The sequence below is a fragment of the Bos indicus x Bos taurus genome, chromosome 19, assembly GCF_003369695.1.
Source record: "Bos indicus x Bos taurus breed Angus x Brahman F1 hybrid chromosome 19, Bos_hybrid_MaternalHap_v2.0, whole genome shotgun sequence".
In the NCBI taxonomy this organism is placed as follows: domain Eukaryota; kingdom Metazoa; phylum Chordata; class Mammalia; order Artiodactyla; family Bovidae; genus Bos; species Bos indicus x Bos taurus.
Genome location: NC_040094.1, coordinates 57,646,796 through 57,671,290, shown reverse-complemented (window position 1 = coordinate 57,671,290; position 24,495 = coordinate 57,646,796). Strand labels below are relative to the sequence as shown.

At 60.4% G+C, this 24,495-nt stretch overlaps 2 protein-coding genes and 1 long non-coding RNA gene across 5 annotated transcripts in view; 1 reads left to right on the top strand and 2 right to left on the bottom strand.

The window, feature by feature from the left end:
* Window positions 1-6,319, top strand: part of TMEM104 (transmembrane protein 104) — a 54,615-nt gene extending 48,296 nt beyond the window's left edge. For 2 of the 3 annotated variants that reach the window (XM_027518855.1, XM_027518853.1), the window contains exon 10: window positions 3,896-6,319. In XM_027518855.1, the coding sequence (XP_027374656.1) occupies window positions 3,896-4,656 (761 nt within the window). In that variant the 3' untranslated portion in view covers window positions 4,657-6,319. The remainder of the gene's footprint in view (window positions 1-3,895) is intronic. The other variant, XM_027518854.1, reaches the window with a different exon arrangement.
* Window positions 2,555-4,897, bottom strand: LOC113878042. The gene is made up of 3 exons (XR_003506891.1): window positions 4,810-4,897; window positions 4,050-4,164; window positions 2,555-3,185 (listed from the first exon to the last, which is right to left on the bottom strand). It is a non-coding gene; the product is annotated as an uncharacterized LOC113878042 (long non-coding RNA).
* Window positions 6,320-9,946: 3,627 nt separating the features above from the next.
* Window positions 9,947-21,323, bottom strand: GRIN2C (glutamate ionotropic receptor NMDA type subunit 2C). The gene is made up of 12 exons (XM_027518852.1): window positions 20,769-21,323; window positions 17,807-18,405; window positions 17,360-17,474; window positions 16,189-16,400; window positions 15,864-16,029; window positions 15,425-15,578; window positions 14,997-15,122; window positions 14,412-14,641; window positions 13,883-14,043; window positions 13,209-13,396; window positions 11,889-12,121; window positions 9,947-11,461 (listed from the first exon to the last, which is right to left on the bottom strand). The coding sequence occupies exons 1-12, from the start codon at window positions 21,279-21,281 to the stop codon at window positions 10,358-10,360; spliced, it is 3,801 nt and encodes a 1,266-aa protein (XP_027374653.1). The 5' UTR covers window positions 21,282-21,323; the 3' UTR covers window positions 9,947-10,357.
* Window positions 21,324-24,495: the final 3,172 nt, after the last annotated feature.

Genomic DNA, 24,495 nt, shown 5'->3' with positions numbered 1-24,495 from the left:
GCCTCACTGATGACTTGTTATCTGTCCTGAGCCTGCGTCTTGGTATAAGAGTTTACTTTGACCCCCATACTTGAGGCCTCTGATGTCCCCGGGAGTGAAAGCTGGCAATGACGTGACCCCACTGACCTGAGGCTGCCAACTGGACGTGCCTGAGCCGGAGGCCCGTCCTGGTGTGGACTTTACTTTCAACCTGACCTCCTCAGAAAAGGAATCAGGGAGATGTCTCCTCCAAGCTGTACGCTCAGGGTTCAGGAACAGAGATTCGGACTTGCCTTCCGCTCCTGTCTGTCTCTCTGCCTTGTCTCTCTCCCTCTCTCTGTCTCTCCCTGCTGAGGCAGTGCAGGAGCAGCTCAAGGTGGATCAATACTCTGAGGGTGGAACAGGGCATGGCAGCGAGTGCGACCAGGGGCCCTGACCCTGTCCCGCCCACTTTGGGCTGACCCTCCCCTCCTGCACCGCGACAGGGACAGCCCTACTGGTTCTTCCAAAGCGACTCTGGCGCCTGGCTCCCTTCTGTGAGCCCCAGGTGGTCTTCTCTCCTGGCTTGGACCTCCTGAGACTCGGCTCTCCCCATCGCCCCACCATAGCTCACATGGCTGTTAGCCAGTCATTTCTTTCGCTGTCATTTCTCCCCTATAAGTTCCACCAGCTGGGCCCCCTGGACTGTAGGCTCTAGAAGGACTAGGACTGTTCCTATTGGCACAGGACACCATCCACAGATGCTCAGAGTAGTTACCAGCACAGGGGACCCTCAGGACATCACCGCTAAATGAATGAATGAATGGTCCTGGTGAGCCCCCTGATTCACACAAAACAGGCCCGGTTGTTTTTCCCCCGGGCTGGTGCCGCCAATATTAAAAGAGAAGCCTCCTGACCCCGCTTGTTACCCTGCAGCTGCCCCTTCCGAGGCCGACAGCCGCTCCTCGGGCGACGTGTGACAGGCCCCTAGCTGCTCTCCCACCCCCAGGGCTGCCTCCCCAGCAGCCTGGTGTGGGACGCAGGTGGAAGTGGATGGATGTGGACTGCAACCCCAGCCATCACACAGGCTGTCTGAACGCAGCCTGTGAGGCTCGGAGAGAAGCCCGCCGTGTGTGCCCTGGGGAACTGCAGGTTCTGCCTGCCCAGACGTCAGGATGCTCTGCCCTGTCCCCTCTCCCACGCGGCTGCAACCCGGGGGCGCGAGCTGTCCGTGGTGGCGCCCGAGCCCTGGGCGTCCGGTGTGCACTCAGAGCCCTGCTCTCCTGGCCGCATCTGTCGCTCACACCCTGTCACCCTCGTTTCATCTTGATTTACGATCAGACCCAATGAATTTTTGGAGCAGCCATCTCCTGGGGACGGGACAATCAATCTAGTTCAACAGCTGAACTCTGCTCCCCTGGCCACCCCAGGGGAGGGAAGGGCCCGGAGGGAAGGCGTGTGGTGCCCAGGGCAGGACCGGGTGGCTCTGGGGAAGTTGGACCTCGAGCCCCCAGTGCCATGACCCCTCAAGGTCAGAGCCACCCGTCAGGACCGAGCAGGTAGCTCGTTCTGAAGCCAGCAAGCCAGTTTCTGCCTATGTTTCTTACTACGACTTGGCGATTTAGAGCTGAGGAGGACGATGAGTAGAGACGCGCCAGCCAGCCTCCTAGCTGGAGGGAGCAGGGATAGGCTCACGTCCAAACAGCCAGCTTCTCCTGCCTCCTGCACGCCCACCAGACCCAGAGCCCCTCGGCCAAGTTCAGCAGAGCTCTGGAGGGTTTACCACGTGCCTCTTTCACAGCACGCGCCAGCCTCGGCCTGGGCCGGGGTAGTGCCAGTTCTCCACCAGACACTCGGGTGGTGGCAGGGTAGGGCTGAGCTCCTGCCTTGTAGCAGCTGCCCTCTTGGCCTTGGCCCTGCCTCAGGTGGCCGACCTCTGCTACCAGAACTGTCAGCTGCAGCCTCTTGACTAGCTAACCACCAGGTGGGCCCGGGGCCAGCTGTAGCCACCCCACCCGCTCAGCTCTGTTCTGTAACCCTCTCTGGCCCAGGGCAGACTCCCTGCCTAGTCGCTTCAGTCGCTTCCAACTCTTTGTGACCCCATGGACTGTGGCCCACCAGGCTCCGCTGTCCATGGAATTCTCTAGGCAAGAATGCTGGAGTGGGTTAGCATGCCCTCCAACAGGGGAACCTTCCCAAACCAGGGATCGAACCCATGTCTCCTGTGGCTCTTGCATTGCAGGAGGATTCTTTACCACTCAGCCACCAGGGAAGCCCGAGACTCCCTGGCACGTGGGGGACTCCACCACCACCCTGTCCGGCCTTTCCCCTGGGTCCCCCCCACCCCCCGCCATCATATCCTGCCCCAGTGCACTTTCTGGATGCGGCTCTCCTACACAGATCTCTGACCCGCCCCCCCAACCCTGCACCCACCCCGAGAAAACAGACGAGCCAGACCACCGGGGTCTCGGGTGTCCCCGAGGGGCGAACTGGGTTGCCACTTCCCCTTGACTGACCAGTACTGGCAGGACCTGTGATGCCTTCGGTCATGGGGCCCCCGCAATCAGGAGCAGCAGGGATGGGTGCATCTGAGAGCCTCAGAAACAAATCATCGTCTTTATTGGCAATTTCCACGGCCTGTTTCCTGGCTCCCCTCCTCCCGACTAGTGCCCGGCAGCGTCGGCAGCTCCGATTAAAAGTAATAGATGACAGTTCCATCCGTCCTGCTCCCAAGTGTCACTGTGGGCAGATGGCAGTCTGGCTTCCCGGGCGTCCTCTGAGAAAGGGCTCCCTTCCGGGGAGCGGACGGTGTGACCTGGCCTGAAGGGCACAGTGGGGAGACCCCCAGCCTCCTACCTGGGAGGAGCCCCAAGCCTGCGACAGCCTGGCAGGCAGGAGCCACGTGGCCGGCAGCCAGGCTCTTCAGCCACTGTCCCTTCACCTCGCTTGCATCACTGCCCAAGAAATGTCAGGTGTCATGGTGGGCTTTACCTGAGCCGTGGGGGCCCAGGCTGGAGGGGCTGTCGGGTCTGGTCTGAGCAGAGACAGCAGGGGTGTGTGGACCCTGGCACTGGAGACAGGAATGCCCAGGGTCTCTGGGTGTGCGGAGTGCCTAACAGTGGCCGTTCTGGGAACTCTGAATAACAGATTCGGGAAGCCAGAGACTCGGCGTCCACAGGATCAGCAAGGGCGTCTGTCTTCCAGGCGCTGATGTTCAGGAGCGCCGGCTCGGGGTGTGAGGGCCGCTGTAAGAGTGCAGCCAGCCCAGAGCTCTGTCTGCTCTCAACAGTCCCCGATCCCCTTCCCTTTCTGCAGCATACCCGGGGCAGAGTGGCTTCCTGTCCAGGAGAACAGAGCCACACAGCCTCGGCCTCTAGCCTTGGCCTCAGCTCCCCCAGCATTGGCCCCCAGTGCTGTTTCTTGCCTCAAGTGACTCTGGGTCCCGTCCTCCACCCAAGGCTGCCACCCTCCGTCCCCCCTGCCCAGGAGGACAGCTCCTCCCAAGGGCTCCGTGCCCTCCACCCCCGCCCCGCAACCCCGATCCTCAGACAACCCAGTCTTTCAAACCAAACAAAGAAGAGCGACCAGCACCCTGCTCCAGGCCTCCCCCTGCCAGGAAGCTGGTGGGAAACCCCTACCCCTGGGGCCCGTAGGGAGCCTGCACTCCTCCGAGGGGACTGATCGCCCTCCTGCCGTGCCCAGCAACTCCCCCAACACGCACCTTCCTATACCTGCGGGTGGGGGGAGTGGGCAGGATGTCCCCAACAGCAGCAGCCACTGCCGGCCTGCACCCAAGGACGACTCTCCCAACCTTGGGAATCTTAATGTGCTTTCTCTCGGGGCTCAGGTCCTGTGGTCGCCGCCCCCAGACCCGAGACAGGCCCCGGGTGGGGCTGCCCCTCCTCCCTGCCTGCCTGACCCCCGTCCTGTCTTGCAGCTTTTGCCATCATGATCGTGCTGGCCCTGGTGCGCATTGCGCACGGGCGTGGGGAGGGGCACCCTCCGCTGGCAGACCTCTCGGGCGTCCGGAACCTGCTGGGCGTGTGCGTCTACTCCTTCATGTGCCAGCACTCCCTGCCGTCGCTCCTCACCCCCGTCTCCTCCAAGCGCCACCTCACGCGCCTGGTCTTCCTGGACTACGTGCTCATCCTGGCGTTCTACGGGCTCCTCTCCTTCACTGCCATCTTCTGCTTCCGTGGCGACAGCCTGCTGGACATGTACACCCTCAACTTTGCACGCTGCGACGTGGTGGGCCTGGCTGCCGTGCGCTTCTTCCTCGGCCTCTTCCCCGTCTTCACCATCAGCACCAACTTCCCCATCATCGCCGTGACCCTCCGCAACAACTGGAAGACACTCTTCCACCGCGAGGGGGGCACATACCCCTGGGTGGTGGACCGCGTGGTGTTCCCCACCATCACCCTGCTGCCCCCCGTGCTGGTGGCCTTCTGCACCCACGACCTGGAGTCCCTGGTGGGCATCACGGGGGCCTACGCGGGCACGGGCATCCAGTACGTCATCCCGGCCTTCCTGGTGTACCTCTGCCGCAAGGACACCCAGCTGGCCTTCGGCTACGGGACCGTCAACAAGCACAGGTCCCCCTTTCGCCACACCTTCTGGGTGGGCTTTGTGCTGCTCTGGGCTTTCTCCTGCTTCTTCTTTGTCACCGCCAACATTGTCCTCAGCGAGACTAAGCTCTGACGGCAGGACGTGTCTGGTGACGAGAGGGATAGGAGCCCCCCACCGGCAGAGCCCAGAGCTCGTTGCCTCCCTGGGCGCAGCGGGGCAGGCAAGACCCAGGCTCTTGGAGGGGACCTCCTCCCCACCCAGGATTCGACACAGCCTGCACCTCACCGAGGTCGCTGTCCTCCAGGTCCTCTTGCCTGGGGCTGCCCCCGCCAGCCGAGTCCCACAGCAGGGCCACGCAGCTGCTCCGAGGCTCTCGTCTGGTTACTGGACTCGAGTCCTCTGCTTCGGAACTGTGGAAGCGCAGTGCTGGCACACTGCCATTATTTATACCAGACACGTGTCCCCCAGCCTCTCTCCCAGCCCCTCCTGCATCTCTGGGAAATCCGCTCCACCAGGGTGAGCCCAGAGCCCTCCTGTCCTCCCCACTGGGCCTGGCAGGGCTCACCTTTCCGCCAGGCCTGGAGGTGCCAAGCACCTCTCCTAGGGGAGTGCCAGGCCAGCCGGTGACAAGGACCGGATGTGCTAATTGGTCCCAGGGGCCCCAGACCAAAGCAGTGAAGGCCACGCGGAGGGCACCAACATCTGTCCCGGGCTCCTGAGTCCATGATGACTCTGGAGCAGCGGGCGGAAGCAGCCCTTTCCTCGCAGACACAGCAGCCCACACATCCCTGGAAGGGATCCTTGGGCCTCCTGCAGTGCCAGGGTTGGGGGGGCACAGGCCAGCATACAAGGGGCACTGGAGTGGCCCCCCGGCTGTCACCACTGTGGCTGGGAGCACCTCAGGCATGTAGCCCATGGTTCCCACCCCGTAAGAGAGGTCACGCCTGCCCCCACTCCATCACTAACAGGGGCTCCCTTTCAAGCCAGACTGTGGGTACAACCCTGATGTCCATGCTCTCCATGTCCCTTGGGTGCCGTGGGGTGAGATAGGGCCCTGCTCACCCTTCCCATGGAAGGAGGGCCAGGTTCCCGGGCACCTCACCAGCTCCACGTGGTAACCCCCACCCCCACAATCATGCATGCACCTGCTGGGCCAGCCTCCCTGGGAGACACAGGTGACTCGAATGAACTGCATTTTCAACGTGCCTTCTGCTTCAGGACCCGGGGGCTCCTCCTGGCCCTCCCTGGCGAGCCCCCGGCCCTGGGCCTAATCCTCCTGTCCTGGAGCCCAGAGCAGTGGACAGGAGCAGCCTCTGGGGTGGGGTCCCTGCCCCTCCGTCCTTTGATCTCAGTGCCTTGCTCGGCTCTCCAGGGAATCCCGGCAGCCTGCTCCCCGCCCCCTCCACCCCCGCGCATCTCAACTGTCTTCAAACTTTGGACAGAGCATGGACGCCAGGTCTTATGAGGCCCACGGGTGGTTTCGCGGAGGGGAACACGGGCTTTGCAAGAACACGGGGAGTCCGTGGGCAGTCCCAGCCCTCCCCGGGGCAGCCCCCGGCCTGTGAGAGTCCAGTGTCTCAATCGGCCGCGACCTGCTTTCTCACTCTTGTCGCGCATCTTCCGTCCTCACAGCTCGTCCAATGTACTGTTCTCTTGCATCCTCCCGGAAAGATGCCCCTTCCCCGTTTGCCTCCCAGGAGGCCTTGCGGGGTGGGCGGGGCCGGGACCCTCCCTGGGGCTGTCCAGCTGTTTTGCTGAAAAGTCAATTAAAACGTCTGTGCTTACCCTTCTCCAATTACATTTTCCTCTTGCTTAAGGACAAAGCGAATCAAACCATCCTGCCGCCTCAGGCTCCAAACCAAATTTTGGACACAAATTTATTAGCGTCGTAAAGCCAGGTTGATTTATGTGGCAATCTGGAGCTGACAGCCGCGGAGTCGGGCAGCCGCGTTCCGCTCCGCCTCCCAGCCGAGCAGCCACAGTCCCGGAAATAAGTGGCCGGAGGTGTCCACACCACTGATGGCAAACCAGGGCGCCTCACCCCTGCCGGTCTGGGCTCCTTTGCTCCTTGCTGTTTGCCTAACGTCTGTCCTGCTGGAGGTCAGATGGGGTCAGCGTCTTCTCTGCTGCTGATGGCCCCGGAGGACAGGGGCTGAGGTCCTGACAGCTGGCCGGTCCCCAGGTGCTCACCTTGCCCGTCCAGCACGTTCGGCTGTATTGACACCCGCTTAGGGAGGTGGGCAAGTGGGGTGATGGCTTCTAGTCTACAGAGGGCCCTGGGGTCAGTGGTGGGGAAGCTAGAAAAGGATGCCAGCCTGACCTGGCTCGGGTCCAAGTTGTTGCGGAGGAGGCCCCAACCCGATGCCATTCACCTGCCCTGACTGCCCCAGACTGGCCCTGAGGGCAGGCCAGGTCAAGGTGGGAGTCAGCCTACTCTGTCTGTTCCCCGCAAAAGTACTGAGCCTCGTGCCAGCAGCTCCTGGCTGTGCCCTCACCTGAGGCCAGAGAGGCGGCTGCAGGCTTACAGATGGGGCATATGGCGGATGACAGGCCAGGAGGCACTGCCAAGTGGTGGGAGGTGGGCAGCAGGCACCTTGCCAGGCCCTCAGCCACACAGCTGTTCTTGCCAAAATGGGGGTGGGAGCAGCCTCAGCAACAGGCAGAGGCCAAAGGCAGGTTGGGGGAGGGCAGGAGCAGCCCCCCACCTCCCCGGGGAGAGAGCTGTCCCAGGGGGAGAGCCGGCAGTGTGTATGGCACTGGGCCAGTGAAGGCTGAAACCACGCCTCTTAAGAGACCCCACCCCTGATCGGGGCTGACACCTGGCTCTTCTGCAACCAGGATCCAGAGCTGCAGGTGGGAGCTGTAGGATCCCGCCTCCCCAGGGCCTGGGGCTCATGGTGTAGAGGGCAGAAAGGGGGAAGTGACATCTCCTGAGTGCCTGGTGTGTTCCAGGCATGGCACTGGGCACTCTCCATCTGGACCTTAGCGGCATAACTTGCAGGTTAAGAGTGGAGACCAAGAAATCGGACCTGCCACTTGCAGGCAGCAGCCCCCAAGGTCTCTCCTCCTGTCTTTTGTACCTGCATCCCTGACCTGTATGGGAGCTCAAGTCCAGTGTACTGACGCCCAGTTCCCTTGTCCTCACCAGACATACTGCACGTATAGCCATGTCCCTCTAGACTTATCAAAGACCCCTGGTCTGGGTCCTCAGGCACCTAGTTGGTTTCATAGCCGCCTAGTGAGTCAAGTGTCTTCTTGTTGGCAGTTGCCTGCCACGATTCAGAAACAGGAAATGCACTTGAATTCTTTAGGGCTTTGGGGAGGGGGGAATCTGGCTCCCCAATTTCCCCTGCAAACTGAAGGGCAGCCTTCCCCCTTCACAGCCCCAGACTCAGCACAAGCTAGGGAGTTCTGGAGCCAAGACGGAACTGAAGCTCAGGTATCCTGGCCAAAGCCCTCTTGCCCACCCCTGTCTAAGCTCTGTGCCCCCTTCCCCACACCTGGGCCCCAGGAAAGAGGAGGTGTAGAGGATGAGCCCCTCAGCAAAGACAGAGGAAGAAACGCAGTGACCAGGGCAGCAGGAGGGAGCAGAGTGAGACAGCAGGAAACGTCTGCAGCTGAGATGCAACCAACTGCCCCTCCTCATGTGTCCCGTCAAAAGAAAAACACAGCATTTGGGTGTCTGGGTTCAGCCGGCTGTTTGCTCCCCAGTCACGCCCTGCTTTACGATGACTGACCATAACCATGGCCTCGCTGCGCTCACTCACACAGCCGGCTCCCTGAGCCCCTACCAGGCTTTCTGCCCTCCCGTTGATCAGACAGAACCTTCTCTAGTCCTCCCACAGAGGGGCAGCATGCATCTGAACCTGCAGAAGGCACCCTTCCTGCCCCCGCTCCCCTCTAAGACTCGCTTCTCCCCAGAATACATTCCTAGAGAAGGAGCCAGGCGTCCAGGAACCCAGCCCTGGGTGCGGGACGGGCCCCTCCTTGGAGCCAGCCAGCAGCAGGCTCAGCCCCACATGTGGTTCTTAATTATCTTTCCAGTTCTTGGTTATTAATGATATTGGGCAGGGAGCAGAGAGCAGCTTGGACCTCACAACCCCTCCCAGCCTCACCTACTGCAGCCTGCTCAGATCCAGAGGCTGGTGCTCAGATCCAGGGGCTGGTGGCCAATGGTTAACCCTCTCACCTCCAGAGGCTGTGCCCTAGCACTCACTCAGACCCACACTCACCACCTGTTGTGGAACTCCCAGATTCTGGATCTGAATCTGAAAATCCATGGGGCAGAGAAAGTGAAACTGACTTTGGATGGGGGCCCCCTAAACTGGTGGTGGTCAGGCACTCCAGCTGGGAATGGAGGGGTATTAGAAATTTCCCCCACTCTACTATTTCAGCTGCTCTTACCCCTAAAGCCAAACAAACAAACAAAAATTTCCAGTTTTTGTGGCTCCAGTCCCAGGTGGTGGACTATTTGGAGACTCGTGAGGGAACCCAGCCTCCTGGAAGCCAGCAAGGAGGAGTGGTGAGGGTAAGAACACGGGGCAGCGGCTGCACATGGCGCTGCCGGCCTCCTCCCTACGACATGGAGTTAGTTTCTGCCCTGCTTCACCCTAATTGTCAGGACAGAAAGGCCTCAGGCTTCACATGCTCAGTCAGAAAAGCTCTGCTGGCACCACTGTTTGCAGAATGGATGGAAGAAGAATTCTGGCTTCAGTCATTGTGGGGCTAAATGTAATCACAGATGTGAAAGCACAGTAAACGGCACTCAAGAGCCATCTTTTTAGATGGTTCACAGCCAATGACATGAGGCAGAGGAAGGAGGTGGGGCTGGGAGCCCCGGAGCGGGGACAAAGAACTGAGATGTGGGACAGATTCTCTGACCTGGGGGTCCTCCCAGCCCCAGGAGTCCTGGCACCAGCAAAGCTGAGCTGTGCCTGACCCCAGAAGCCCACCCGGGCCAGGCTTCCAGAACCGGCAGGCAGTCTGAGCCCAGCACAGCCACCGTGGAGTGAATACCGCTGGCCAGGAAAGCCCCGCAGACCTCCCTCCACCATCTGCACCATGACATTGTCGGGCTCCCATCGGGGCCCCTGGCAGAGCAGGGCACCCACAGCCCCCTGGCGTGAGCCCTTGTTTTCAAGGACACTGAAGGATGAACGCCATCCATCAACCACCAGAGCCCCCTGCTGAGCACATTTGTCACTTCTGGCACCAGGGTGGGAGGGAGCTGACACTGAAAACCAAGTGGCTTCTGCACGGAGTCTTCGCTCAGCCTCACTTCCTGGGTACTCCCACCAAGGGAGCTGCCCACCTGCTGTAGGCACGCACCTCACCTGGGATACTCCCATGATGCTCCTGTCACCTAAAGGCTGCCGTGTGCCCCACTCTGGGGATGCAGAATGAGGCAGTCAGGGCCAGTGGGTTGTAAAAGGTTGGTTTAATGTCCCAGCACTTGGAGAAAAAAAAACTCCAGCCAGATGGAACAAGAACCACGATAGCCCTGCCCCAACCCCAAGTTCCAGTCTACATGCCTCCCACACCAAGCCCCCGGCAGCCACGACCAGGGACCAGCTCACAGCAGGGGAGGGAGACACCACTGCTCCCCTTATGACTCCAGGCCAGGCGGGAAGGGATTTGCATAAGAAGATAGCAGAAGCCCAACCTGCAACAGGACTGCGGCCGCTGAGGTCACCGAGTTGACCATGAAGATACCATCGGTCACTCGGTTGGATTTCAAGACAGAAGCCAAGAAAGCCAGAGACCACCTGCCCTCTAACTGCTGGCAGTGCCAGGCAGAGGATCCAGCTGAACAGGAACCAGAGGACCTGAGCCCTCACACTTCTGACTCCAAGCTGGAGATCCGCCTCCAGGTGCAAGGCCGTGGAAAGCCGTGCGTCCCAGAGGCCGCCCTGCTGACCCTTTCCAGTTCCCCACTGTTGCTGTATTCTGGGCTCAGCCCCAGGGTCCTGTCCCTGTGCCCCGGAGGCCCCCAGGCCCCGGGGAGCCAGGGGCCGTGGGCGGCACAGGGTGGGAGGTGAGAGCAGACAACCCCCCAGCAGAGCGGCAGGTGGGCATGGGCGTGGAGGCAGGTGTGCTGTCCGTGCGGCCAGGCGGGGGGCCCGGCCCACAGCCCCTCCTGGCAGGCCTCGCGGTAAGACGGCAGCCGCATGGACTGCGCCGGTATCAAGCGCCCGCAGGCCGGGCGGGCACACCGGGCGGGCCCAGAACTGGGCCGAGTGAAGGCTTCGGCCACCGAGCTGGGCAGAGACGCGTGGCGCGGGCGTGACCCCCGGGCCCAGGCCGCGCGCAGGAGGGCCTCCCGCCGAGCCAGCTGCTCCGGCCCGAGCAGCGGCAGGTCCTCGGGCTCCGGGGGCTCCGGGAAAAGCGGCAGGAAGGGGCGTCCGGACCGGTCGGCGCGAGGGAAGGAGCTGTAGTGGCCGCGCTCGGGCGACAGGGGACGCTCCGGGCGCGCACGCCGCTCGGAGGCCGAGAAGCGCCGCCCGCGGCGCCCGGGCCGCAGCGGCCACCGCGCCTCCCAGGCCCGCCGGCTCGCCTCCCGGGAGACGTCGGGGAGGGCGGGCCGGGGCGTCGGGGGGTGGCCCGAGGGCTGCGCGGCCCTGCGCCCCAGCGCCGCGCGGCCGCCGCCTGGCGGCCTCCAACCCGTGGGGCTCGGCTCGCGAGGAGGAGCCGGGGTGGGCGGCCGCGGGCCGGGGCAGGCGGGCGGCGGCGCGGGTGCAGGGCGGCCGCAGCCCCAGCTCTCGATGGTTCGCGTGGCGCGGTCCAGGGAGCTGCTCACCCCTGCCGTGGTCACCATGTCGCGCGCCGCCTGCAGCATCTTGAGCACGCTGGCCTGGGCCGAGCCGGCGGTGAGGTCGGGGCTGGGCGGGCGCGCGGGGCTTGCCAGGCTCTGCACGCCGCTGAAGCAGCTGTAGATGCCCTGGGCGGAGGGAGGGAGGGGACAGACCCGCCGTGAGCCGCGCCCTGCCCTCCCGGACCGCCCCCACGCAGAACGCCCCTCGCCCAGGTGGGATCCATCAACTCAGGCATCTCTCAGTCCCAGGAAGAAACGAACATTTGTTAGGCGCCTCTTATGTCCCGCTGGGAGCATTTACAGAGGAGCTCTGAGGGGCCAAGAGATGAACTCCTTCTCCTAAACTCACACAGCTTGTAAATGGCAGGTCAGCCTGGCTCCAGAGTCCTGCCCTGCCTGTTGGAGAAGGGCTCTGCTTCTCATCTGCTGCGTGATGCCGGCAGGCCATGCCACCTCTCCAGACCTCAGTTTTTACATCTGTAAATGGGGCCAGGGGCCAGCTGGGCTGGTGCCCCTACAGCTGGGGCCTGGCTAGGGCGGGGTGGGCACCCACCCTGCTGAAGGCCAGCAGGAAGTCCAGCCGGGACGTGTTGGGCACAGAGTGGCGCAGCTTCCAGTAGACCAGGTGCTCCCAGGCGAAGACCAGCAGGGCCAGCCCCATGGCCACAAGCAGCATGTAGAAGACACCCGCCATGTTGTCGATGTCCAGCTTGCTGCTCATCACCTCGTTCTTCTCATTCTGGCAGATCCCGGAGAGCCACACCGTCTCCAGCTTCTGGGTCTCCCCTGGGGTGGGGGTGGGGGTGCACACCTGGCTCAGGGAGGACACTTCCAGCGCTCACCTACGCCTGGAGTGAGGAGGGGTCTGGGGCCAGGGTACCACCCACCTGTAGGACTACACAGGGATCCAGCCTTACAGGGGCGGATGGGGGGAGGGGAGTCAATAAAGAGGAGGGAAGAGAGCAGAGTGGGAGCTGGGGGGGGGGGGGCAGTGCCAGCCTCTGACACACTCACCTCCCACATGCCCAGTAAAGGCTTGTTGACTGGGTAAATGTTATCATTCATTTATTCGTCAAAGACTTATTGATCACCTGCATGCCAGGCATGGAGCTGGGCACACAGAGACAAAAGAGCTAGGCCCCCAGGGAGGCTGCAAGCACTTCACTGTTATCGCTCACATTATTCTGCGGCACTGATGGAAAACCAGTTCATCTAACTGGGACTCTAAATTCAAAGCTCTCTCTGGGTCTCAGAGCAGCCCAGCTGGGCCGCTCACAGGTGTGAGCTCTCGGTACCAAGGCCAGCCTGGGCCGGGGCTCTGGGATTAGGCTGGCTCTTGGCACCATTCCCAGGGCCTCTCAAGATGGAAATGGAGAGAATTCCCTGACTGTCCAGTGCTTAGGACTCCATGCTTCCACTGCAAGGGGCACAGGTTCAGTCCCCGGTCAGGAAACTAAGATCATGCATGTCCCAAGGTGCAGCCAAAATAAATTATTAAATAAAAGATAGCTGTTGTAAAAAAAAAAAAAAGATGGAAATGGAGGGGAGGGGTCTTGGGAAAAAGTAAAGGAGTTCAGACACCCCACCCCACCCCCCACTGTGGCCTGAGCTCCCTCCTTCAAGGACTCCCCAAATATTTCCTGCTCCCTCCTGGCCAACTCATCCCTCCCCAGTCTCCCTCCAGTGTTCCTAATGCCCCCACCCAACTACTGTGCCAACCTCCCACCCCCAGAGCCTCTCTCCCTGCCCGCAGGCGCTGGGCACTCAGAGAACAGCAGTGGAAATGCTAACCAGCCCCCAGGCAGCTATCCCAGCCATGGGCTTTGTCAACCACATGGGACCCACCCCGGGCCCCCTCAGAGGCTGCACCCACCGTCTCCCAGGAACTGAAGGAGCGCCAGGTCTATGGCCCGCTTCCAGTGGGAGTCCTTCTGCATGGCGATGCCATAGCCGGTGGTGGCAAAGACCTTGCCAGAGCCGATGGTGACCAGCTTGCAGCCCTCGTCCTTGCCCGCCATGTAGTTGAGGACAGCGGCGTCATAGATGAAGGCGTCCAGCTTCCTGGGGGACAGGCTGAGCCCTCAGGCCGGCAATCAAGCAAGGCACGGGGCACCGAACCCGGGGCCTCATGGGGATCTGGGCCATGAGAGCCCGCGGGCCACTACCCGGGGGTGGGGGCGATGGGCAGAGCCTTCTCCTCCCTGGGGTCCTGGATGCAAAGAAGCCCCCTCCCACGGCTTGGGAACCCCACCTCCCTCCTCTTCAGAGAGGCCAGGGGGGCTCTCTGCCCCCGGAGGACACGTCCTGTCTGCCCTCCGGGCCCCTAAAGACCCTAAGAAGGTCATAACCAATGCTTGGGGCAAGGCTGAGCCCTGGTCAGTACCATAGCTGCGCCCCTGGGCCCTGGTGCGTGTCCATTTTTGTCTCACTCTGCCCCTCCCCGGGAGTCCTACCGGGCAGCCCAGCCTCACCATCCCCACCTTGGGTCTCTCGGGGAGACACGTGGGTAGAGACAGTCAGAGGGTGGGAGCAGGACTGCAGACCCACCCCATCTTGAGGCTGGTCAGCGCGTCCTCCACCGAGCGCTGGTTGAACTTGACCATGTGGGTGTGCATGTCGCGGTAGTTGCTGCGGATGTTCCGCTCCGTGCTGCCGTTGGGCACCGTGCCAAAGCGGAAGGGCGGGTACTGATCCTGTGGCCGCTGGAACTGCGGGCCGAGGGCACTGTCGGCATTCCTAACCCTTCCTCCGACCTTCCAGGCACCAACACCCCCAACCCCATTCCCGCAGCCTGGACTCCGCACAGGAATGGCAGAACTGTCATAGAGACTGACTGCACCAGGCCTGTGTCTTAAAAACAAAGACACGGAGGCCAGGACAAGGAAAGATGCACTCAAAACATATTAAGTGGACTTAAGCCATTTCTCTCCTCCCCAGGCTCCCCGGCTTCTTCCTGCTCCCGCCTCCAGTTCAGATTCCACTGACTCCATCTGTCCTGTGTCCCACCCAAGGCCTGCCCCTGCCTGCCTGTGGCATCCCCTTCCCCACCACCCTCCAACAGCAGGGGCTGCAGAACCTTCTTATCACTGAGTCCGGACACGGTGTCGATGTACTGCTCCTGGATCATGAAGGCGGCCAGGTTGGCAGTGTAGCTGGCGAGGAAGATGACAGCGAAGAAGGCCCACACCAGCACCATGATCTTGCTGGTGGTGCCCCGGGGGTTCTCAATGGGCACCGAGTTGTTGAAGACCAGCGCCCAGAGCAGCCACACGGACTTGCCGATGGTGAAGGACGGGCCCCCAGACCCTGGGGGCGAGAGGGCAGACGCTGGGGTTCCTCTTGCCCGGCACAGAGGGCATCAGGTCCAGCCTACCTGAGTCCATGGCTCCTGTCTCCACTAACCCCATCCCTGGCCATCCCCACCCCAGAGCACATCAACTCACTTTGCTTCTCCCTCTCATGTATCTGATGGGTCCCCCTGCATGTTGTCTGAAGGCCAGGAACCCCCACTAGGGGGCATTCTCTGAAAGGCTCCCCCCACCCCACTCCCCCATCCTCTCACTCTCTAACCTCCCCCACCCCCTCCACCGGAAGCCCTGAGCCCACCCCTCCGGGAAGCTCCAAGCCTGCTCCCTCCTCCCAGGCCCAAGTGGGAGCTTACTCTTGCCGCTGGTGAGGTTCTGGTTGTAGCTGACGGGGCTGAAGTACTCGAACATGAAGACAGTGATGGCCACGACCGTGAGGCACATGACGAACATCATGACCCACACGGCAGGGCTGTAGGGCTCTGGGAACAGAGGGAGGCGGCTCAGAGGAGGCCTGGGTGCAGGCAGGTGGGTCCACGTGGTCACCAGCCCCTTGGACAGAGCAGAGGGGTCTCTGACTCTCAGAGCAGTGGAGCCCCAGGGGAGATGCCCCTAGGGAGACCAGGCTCCCCAGCAAGCCTTGGTCTCCCCTCTCCATCTGCTCTGGGACAGGGTCCTATCACAACAGTGCTTGCCCTCCATGGGCCCACCCCAGGCTCCACACATCCACTTGGGGGTCCCTCCGCACCACCCTCACCACCCCGACCATGGCCCTGAGCCGCACCCAGAAAGGCCGAGGGGGAGACGGTGCCGTTGCTGCGGGCCACCATCACACTGATGCCCGTCTCCACGAAGGGCACGGAGAAATCCACAATCTCAGAGCGCTCCTCATTGATTGTGAGGGAGCCGATGGCCATGTCCGCCCGCTTGTAGTACACCTGAGGGTCAGGCCCAGATCGGAGGAGGGACTCCCGCTCCCCTCCTGGCCCCCTGCCAGCACCCTCCACCCGAGTCCTCAGAGCTCCACCCCCGGAGTCATCACTGGTGCCAATACAATCCCTGTGCCAGCTCGGAGACCTGTGGGAGCTGGGCCTGGGTCTCACCCCGACGGAGCCCCAGCACAGGAGGAAACACCTAAGGGACCATCTGGGGGTGGTTGACGGATGTTGGGGCGGGGCGGGGAGGCAGGCAGGGGGGCTCGGGCGTCCTGGGGCCAGGCCTACCTCCCCGATCATGCCGTTCCACACACCACGCACTCTCTTGCCATGCTTGCCATTGGTCACCAGGTACAGGTCGTAGGAGAACCTGACCACCCTGGCCAGCTTCTTGAGGATGTCGATGCAGAAGCCCTTACAGCAAAGCTTGGTGTAGGGGGCCGCGTCACCGCTGCTGCCGCCGAGAAGACCACTGGGGTCAGAGCCAGTGGCTCTCAGCCTGACGTGCGGACCCTGCCCCCATTCCCGAGCGTAAGACACACACTCGCCCGCCATCACTCAGCGGTGCACAGTTCACATCACACCCCCCCCACCCCCATGTGTTCTGGCGGACCTGAAGGTGTGGTTGCTCTGCCGGCGGCAGGGCACAGTGTTGGGCACGCAGCCGCCTGTGCCAGGGTCGGGGCTCTCCACGATGACAAAGGGTCGCTCCTCCAGCGTGGCCACCGTCAGGTGCCGGCTGTCCACCACGGGCTGCAGGGAGGCACTGTAGCGAGGCCACACGGGGTACTTCATGTGCAGGATGCCGTGGTCCCAGCGCCCCACCTGCAGAGGGTGACCGGCCTCAGCCTGGGACCTTCAGCCCTACTATGCCCATCCTGTAGGTATGGCTTCTATCAGGGGGGCATGCCAAGGCCAAGAATCCCCCACCACTCCTAGGATCACATGGGACAGGCCAGAGCAGGGCCTGGGGCGAGAGAGTTTGGAGAACAGGAGAGTCAGGGCAAAGGGCTGGGCACGCCCAGAAGAGAAGACCTTCCTGCAGCCTCCGCGGCCTCTGTTCCCCACACTCTCCAGTCCAGCTTCCACACTTCCCTGCTGCTGGGCCAGGGTGTCTTCCTCAAGCCCAGACCTGAGCCTGTCTCTCTACACTCATTCCCTGGACCCTCACACAAAGTCCTTAGCCCAGCACTCAATACCCTTCACGTTCAGGTTCAATTCTCTCCATCACCCCTTCCTTCTTCCCCAGTCTCCACACCCCTGAATACATCGATTAAAAATGCTTCACATCCTTCTTCCCCTTGGTCTATGAGACTAGTATCTCTTCTGGGTGGGCTCCTACTCAACCGTCTATAGCCCGCAGGCCAAATGTCCCAACTTCTGAGAAGACTTCTCCAGTTTCCTCCTTTGAAGGCAGAATCAATTTCTGCCCCTCCTCTCTACTCCCATAATGCTTTGCAAACCTTCTTTCATAAGCAAGGATCTCCCCAAAGTCTATTTGTTTCCATCCATCTAGCCAACACAGCTGTGAGTTACTCCTCCAAGGGCAGGACTGTGTAATAAGAGTGCTTAATAAGTTCTATGGTGGCAGGAGGCCGGGGTGGTGTGGGAGCCCAGAGCAGAGGTGCCTCACCCACCCTGGAGGACCTGGAGATGTTTCAGCTGAGATCTGAAGGATGAGGGGCCGGATAAGGGGCAGATGGGACTCTCTGCTCAGCTGTGGGGCAAGGAGGGGGGACACAATGAAAGGATACCGAGGGCCCTTGGGCTCACCCCCTTCTCACCATCTCCCAAAGGCGGTGCCGGTTGAGGGCAATCACCACCATGGTGGGCTGGACCAGGTACCCACCAGGGCCGAAGGAAAAGTCCCGGCCCTCCCAGGTGACATTCAGCAGGTGCCTGCGAGGAGGGGAGAAGCCAGTGTCCCCTGAGTCCTGCCTGCAGCCCAGCCCAGACCCGGAAGTACCCTCCCACCTCCTGCCTCATCACCACCACCAGCAGGCCGCATTTGTGTATTTACTGCTCTGTTTCCTTACGTTGACCCCCGAGGTCCTCACCACACTCTCACACCCCGCTCTTTTCTCAGATGAAGAAACTAAGGCCCAGGGAGGTGAGGTCACTCGGCCCCAGGTCACACAGCTAGAGCGAGGTGTCACAGGCAAGCCCAAACTCCCTGCCACCACGGGCCTTGAAGCACCCCCCTCACGCCCATGCCCTGGGCAGGTGCCTACCTGTAGAAGGCCTCCCGGGCAGGGCTGAGGGGCCCAGGGTGGGCGCGGCAGTCCCCAGCTGGGGCGGGCAGGGCACCGTGCTGGCGCCGGTAGCCATGGGCGCCCAGGGCCAGGATAGCCACGCCGTCTCGGACCTTCTGGCGCAGGCTGAGGCGCCAGCTCTCGGTGACGACGCTGATGAGGCCCACGGGGAAGGCGGCAGGGGGCGTGTCGGTGCTGCCCAGCGCCAGGCTAGGCACCAGCCACACGTGCCCGGGCCCTACCAAGCCAGCCTGCGCCGCCTCGGCGAAGAGCACCTCGGCCTCCTCGCGCGAGCAGTAGGCCACCAGCACCGGGGCGTCGAGCTGGCGCAGCAGGCGCTGGGTGTGCTGGCGCGCCCCGCCGGGGCCCAGCTCCAGCGTGAGCACGTCCAGCAGCCGCCAGCTCAGGTAGCTGGCGTCGGTGACGGCGCGCACGCCCTCGAGGAAGAGAGCGTGGCCGGGGTGCAGGCTGGTGATCACGGCGAAGGCGCTCCAGTCGTACTCCTCCAGCACCTTGAACAGCACCTGCAGCTGCTGCTCCAGGGACACGCCCAGCTGCAGGAAGGCGGAGCCCGACTCCTGCGGGGCGGGGGCGGGGCCTGAGTGGGGCGTGGCCTGACTGCCCCGCCCCTTGGTTAACCCCCCTCACGCCTCTGCATTGGAAGATGCTGGGCGTCCCAGGGACCCCTGTCCCTACTATGCCCTTCATCCCTACCCCCGGTCCCGCGCGTGGTTCCCAGCCCCTGCTGCCCATGAAAATCTCCTGGAGAGCATTTTTTAAACCTTGCTGCCTGATCAAGTCTGGACCGCAGACTGGCAGGAGCAGCGTCACCTGGGCGCTTGTAGGAAATGTAAATTCTCTGGGCCAATGCACACCTGCTAGGTCAGATTCTCTGAGGATGGCGCCCAGGGATCTGTATTTCAACAAACGCTTCAGATGACTCGAGCCCACCAGTCCCGGCCAGCTGAATGGGCCTCTCAGAAACGGTGCAGTGGGCGTCTGTAATTTGCTACAGCACTGTGAGAGTGGAGAGTTACCCGTGCTGAGAGATAATGTCAGGCCCAGAAGCAACTGGGAAAGCTCCATCCTCTACGGAGCCCTGGCGATGAGAAAGTTCCTCCCCTCCCCTGCGTTGGCCACCACAAAGTGCCCTGGACCTGCCAAATCTAGCCTGGACTAGGGCAGTCCTCTCCAAGCTGTGGGTTCCCTGCTGCCACTCCACCCCACCACGATTTCACCACACTGCGACTGTCCCAATCTTTTTAAAAAGTAACTCCATGAAAACCCTATAAGACAAGCAAACCAGTTCCTTCAACAAACAAATTTACAAGGAAAAGAGAGAGAGATGGAAGAGGAGACTTCAGACAGAGACTTGAAAGTCATACCAACCAATCGCCACGTGGGACACTAGTTTGGCTCCTGCTTCAAGTCAACAGATTTTAACATACACATTTATGACATTTATGAGACAATGGGGGAAGATTTGAACACTGCCTGGATGTGTTTTGCTGTTAAGGGATTTTTATTGTTTTTTAGACAGGATAATGTATGGTGGTTTTATTATTTTGTAAAGTCCTATCGTCTAGAGTTGTGTACTGAGGTATTTATGGATGAGATAAATATTGCATCTGGGTTTTGCTTCAAAATAATACAGAAGAAGGGAAAGTGAGTGGGGGTAAGGATAAGGCATGGTCGGCCTGGATGGGATAGCGGTTGCTGCTGCTGCTGCTGCTAAGTCGCTTCAGTCGTGTCAGACTGTGCGACCCCATAGATGGCAGCCCACCAGGCTCACCCGTCCCTGGGATTCTCCAGGCAAGAACACTGGAGTGGGCTGCCATTTCCTTCTCCAATGCATGAAAGTGAAAAGTGAAAGTGAAGTCGGTCAGTCGTGTCTGACTCTTAGCGACCCCATGGACTGCAGCCCACCAGGCTCCTCCATCCATGGGATTTTCCAGGCAAGAGTACTGGAGTTGGGTGCCACTGCCTTCTCCTGGGATAGGGGTTACCTGGGATCATTAAACTCTTCTATTTTTATGTATGCTCAAAATTCCCCATAATAAAAATATAAGCATAAAAGAAGGGCAAATAGATCAGTCTCTCCCGTCAACACCTTCAGCTCCTCGCTTTCTTAGGGTGAAACCCAGAAGTCTTCCCATGTGGTCGGGACCTCACCTCCCTCCCCAGGCTTCTCTCTGTTCCTAAACACTCTGCTCCTCCTCACCTCCGAGCAGCCGCACTACTGTGAACTGCCTGGAACTGCTCCCTTGGCCTGGGACACTCACTCCCACTCCACCCCCACACACACAACTTGTCAACCCCCCTCGCCCTCCAGGTCTCAGTTTCGGTGTCACTTCTTAAGAGACCTTCTCTGACCAGCCCGGACCCAGAAGGGAGTCCTACTGGACTCCCATGTGGCATCCGTGTTTGTTCTTCCAGACGCTGATCCCAGCTGTGATTGCAGGTGAATGCATGTTTAGAACTTTCTCCCCCCAAGACAGACAGCGAGGGCTTGCCTCCCCCAGGTCTCAGACAGTGAGACCCCACAAGTTCTAGCCTGCAGGCCAGCTACTTCAGATCCCATGCCCAGCCTGGCCTTCGAGCTGGGGTCTGGAGCCTGACCAAGGAAGTCCAGAAAAACAGGGAGAAGGCGAGCCAGGGCTGTCTCAGAACCAGAGGTGGGTTTTCCACCTGCCTACCCCTCATCCAGTCATAAATGTGAAAGCAGCTCAGAAAGTTTATCTTCTAGAACATAGAATCATCATTCCCACAGCTTTCCCCTCCCTCACCCATGTCTCTCCCAGTCCCAACATTCTTGCTGGGCCCACCCCAATTCCACCTTCCTAGGACCCAAGCATCTCCCTGGCCCAGACTCAGCCCACACTCCCAGCCCCAGCCTGGCTCCAAGCTCAAGGGATGGGAAGACATGACTTTGAACGGGCACCTTGGGGGTGAGGACCACAGCAGAGCCCCCACTGATGCTGAGGATTGGCACGTGGGTCTGGGAGGAGATGAAGTCCAGGATCTGGGCCACGGCCTCAGTGCCCACGTTGTCCTCAAAGACGATGCCATGGATGCGGGCAGCCCCCAGGAGCCCGCAGATCTGGGTGAGGAGACTGCTTGGGTTGGTGTTGTTGATGCCCACGCTCAGCGGCTGGATCTCCAGGGGCAAGTCCAGGAAGCTCTGGGGGGTGAGGCGGGTACGGGCCTGGGCCTGCGGGGACCCCGAGCTGCCAAATACCACGGCCACCGTCACAGTCTGCTCTCCCTGCCCAGGGCCCAGCCCTGCCCAGGCCCCAAGGAGTGAGGTAAGCAGCAGGGCCGGGCCCAGGGCCACCCCCATGTCCACCGGAGAGTCCTGCGGAGAGAGCAGGGTAGGCACAGGCAGGGAGACAGAGGCATGGAGAAAAAACAAGGACAGAGAGGAGGCGAAAGCCAGAGTCAGAGGGACAGACATCCAGAGGATGAAAGAGAAGAGGGAGGAGCCTCCCTCCACAGAGAGAGGTGGACAGACACAGACAGACACAGAGAAAGAGGCAGAGAGGTTAGCTGAGGGTCCACATGCAGCCTGGAGACCGGGGTCTGGGCAGAATGTGGCCTGGACAGGCATTCATGACTTCCCTCCTGCTGTTGAACAGCATGCTTGGCTAGAAAGGCCAGACCTTTGAAACTTATCTATCTGGGCTCTGCCCCAGGGAGGTACACATCAAATGCTAATCTGGTACCAAGTGCATGGATTTGAGTCAGGGAGACCTGAGTTCAAGTCCCAGTTCTGCCACTCACTGACTGTGTGATCTTGGGGAAGTTGCTTGGCCTCTCTGAGCCATGATTTCTTGCCGGCAATAATCACAGGACTACTTCACAGCAGTGAGAGGGCTACCCACTGTTATCAGCATCCTTATTTTCTAGGTGACAGCTCCATAGCAGGTGAACGAAGGCAGCTCTTGAAACACACACACATACACACACACAGACCTTTTGCATCCTAAGTTGAATCTAACATCCCTGAGGACCCTGCTCTGTGTAACCCTGCCTGGCACAAAGCCCCCTCCTCCTGGGCTCTGGGCATCCCTACCCTTCCCTCCATGGCCTCAATTAGTAGCAGCTCTTCCACAGCAGGAGTATGACCCCACTGAGTGTTTCAGGGCTTGGGGTCACCTGCAATCCTCACGGTATCTCACACATGAGTTGCCTCCCTGGGCCATCGCTGGTGTGAGGGATTTTTTAAACCTACCCCAAGGGCCTGATGTGTATCCTCGTGAAACAAGCATCACTGCTTTGGGTTGGGACCAACAGCCACACTGTGAGTGGTGCCCAGGGAGGCAGCTCTCCCTCCCAGCTGGCTGTCAGCCACAGCTTTGCCACCCACTCCATTTCCATCACTTCCCCGATGAAACTTCTGAACGGGAGAGGGCCAAAGGGTGACCAGGCTGGGCCAGATTTCATTTCAGAATGAGAAGAGAGGATTTTTGGCAGGGGAGGGAATACTGTATTTGCTTTTGTGCCCTTGAAATCTCCCCCTGTGTAGGGTTTCCCAGTACACTGAGAGTGTCAGCCGGGAGGGACTTCCCTTGTGGTCCAGTAGCTAAGGTTCTACGCTCCCAATGTAGGGGGCCCGGGTTCAATCCCTGGTGGGGGAACTAGATCCCACATGCCACGATTAGTTCTCATGCCGCAACTAAAGATCCTGAACTCTGCAACAAAGATCAAAGACCCCAAGTGTCACAACAAAGACCCAGCACGGCCGAATAAATAAATAAAAAGCATGTCAGTGTGAGTCTAGGGTAGGGACAGAAGCCCGCTGTGTCCACAGCTACCTTCAACCAGGGATTTCGCATCACACCAGCAAAGGACACTGTCACGCTCCTTTCTCCTCCTGCAAGCTCTCTGTGCTCAGCTGCCCATCCCTGGGAAGCCTGAAGCCTCCCCCACTTCTGCCTCCCAGCTCTGAGTGCCGGACCTGTGCTGTCAAATATAGCAGCCACCAGTCATGTGTGATTATCAGGCCCTTAAATGAGGCCCATCCCAACGGAGGGATGCCGTAGGTGTAAAATACACACTGAATAACAAAAACTCCACATTACAAAACGAAAATATCTTGTTAATATTTTTGTATTGATCACATGTTGAAGAAATATTTTAGATACATTGATTCAGACACAATATAGTGTTATAATTCATTTCACTTCTTTTTCCTTTTGTCTAATGTGCCTACATGTGGCTCCCATTTTGTTTCTTTCTGGCTACATGACTGTAGATGAAGGACCCAGGTCCTCCCTCAGCTCCTAGGGGACACTGCCCCCAGAGACTCTCTCAGATGGGAAGGAGTCCTTCAGGGCTGGAATTGGCAAGGAGAGGAAGCTGGGGCAGGTCTTGCCTCTCCCTAGGAGTGACCACAGAATGCCTGTGGATGGAGGGACCCCAGTCAAGGCAGTCCCCAAGCTTCAAAGAGCAATGGGAAAGGCTTCCCAATTGGCTCAGTGGTCAAGAATCTCCCTGCCAGTGCAGGAGACACAAGAGACACGGGTTTGATCTCTGGGTCAGGAAAATCCCCTGGAGGAGGAAATGGCAACTCACTCCAGTATTCTTGCCTAGAGAATCCCATGGCCAGAGGAGCCTGGTGGGCTACAGTCCATGGGGTCGCAAAGAGCCAGACACGACTGAGCAATTGAGCGCACATGAAGGCTGATTCCCTTCGGAGTACAGCAGAAACTAACACAATACTGTAAAGCAATTATCTCCTAATTAAAAATAAATTTAAGAAACTTTTTTTTTTTTTTTTAAAGAGCAATGGGCAGATTCCAAGAGTCTCAGGCTCCACAGTCTCAGCACCACAGGGCATCCAGCCTCTGCAGCAAGTCAGGAAGGTCAGACCTGAGCCCCAGCCTGACCCCATCTCCCATGTGTCTCCCCCTGGCCTCCCACTTCTCCACCTCCCATCCAGCCACACCCCACCTGCTGCCCCCTTGGCCAAAAAGAGCCCTCTGGCCACTGCACCCCTCCTCAAACAGCACGGCTGCTCCCTGGTGCCTGCACATGAAGCCCGGACACCCTGGTCCCATGGACAGAGCCTGGCACACCCTGGCTGCCCTCCCCTCCGTGGGCCTCCTCCTCCCTCCCGTCTGGTGGCCAGATGGCCCCACTGCCCTCACCTCCAGGCTTGCTCTGCTGCTCTCTTGGGCTGCAATGGTCTCTTCCCTTTGCCTCTCTCGTCTCCACGACAAACTCCAGAACTTTCAGAGCCCCAGGTAAATCCCTCTCCCACAGAGCCCCTGCCTCAGTACCTCGCAGCTGCGGACGCACAGGTGGGGACAAAGAGGGTCTGGGTCTGGTCCCAGGCCAGCTGCCCTTCCCCACCACCACCTCCGGTCGGGGAGCTCCGGCTATGCCTCTGGGATGGCTCCTGTCACTTCGCCCTGTGGCAGGAACGTGCCCACTTCAGGATGCCCCCACCCCAGGCGCTGGACTGTTGTCTTCCAGACCTCTGCCCACCCACTTGCGGGTCCACACATTTCGCAAAGGGGCTGTTAATATTTGATGAACGCTCGGACCTCCCCAAGAAAGCCCGGGGGAGGGAGGCAATTGTCGGTCTTCTGAGACACTCAGCATCACCTTGAACGGCCCAAACACCTCCGCCTGCTTAGAGCTCTTCTCTCTCTTCCCCTGCTCCC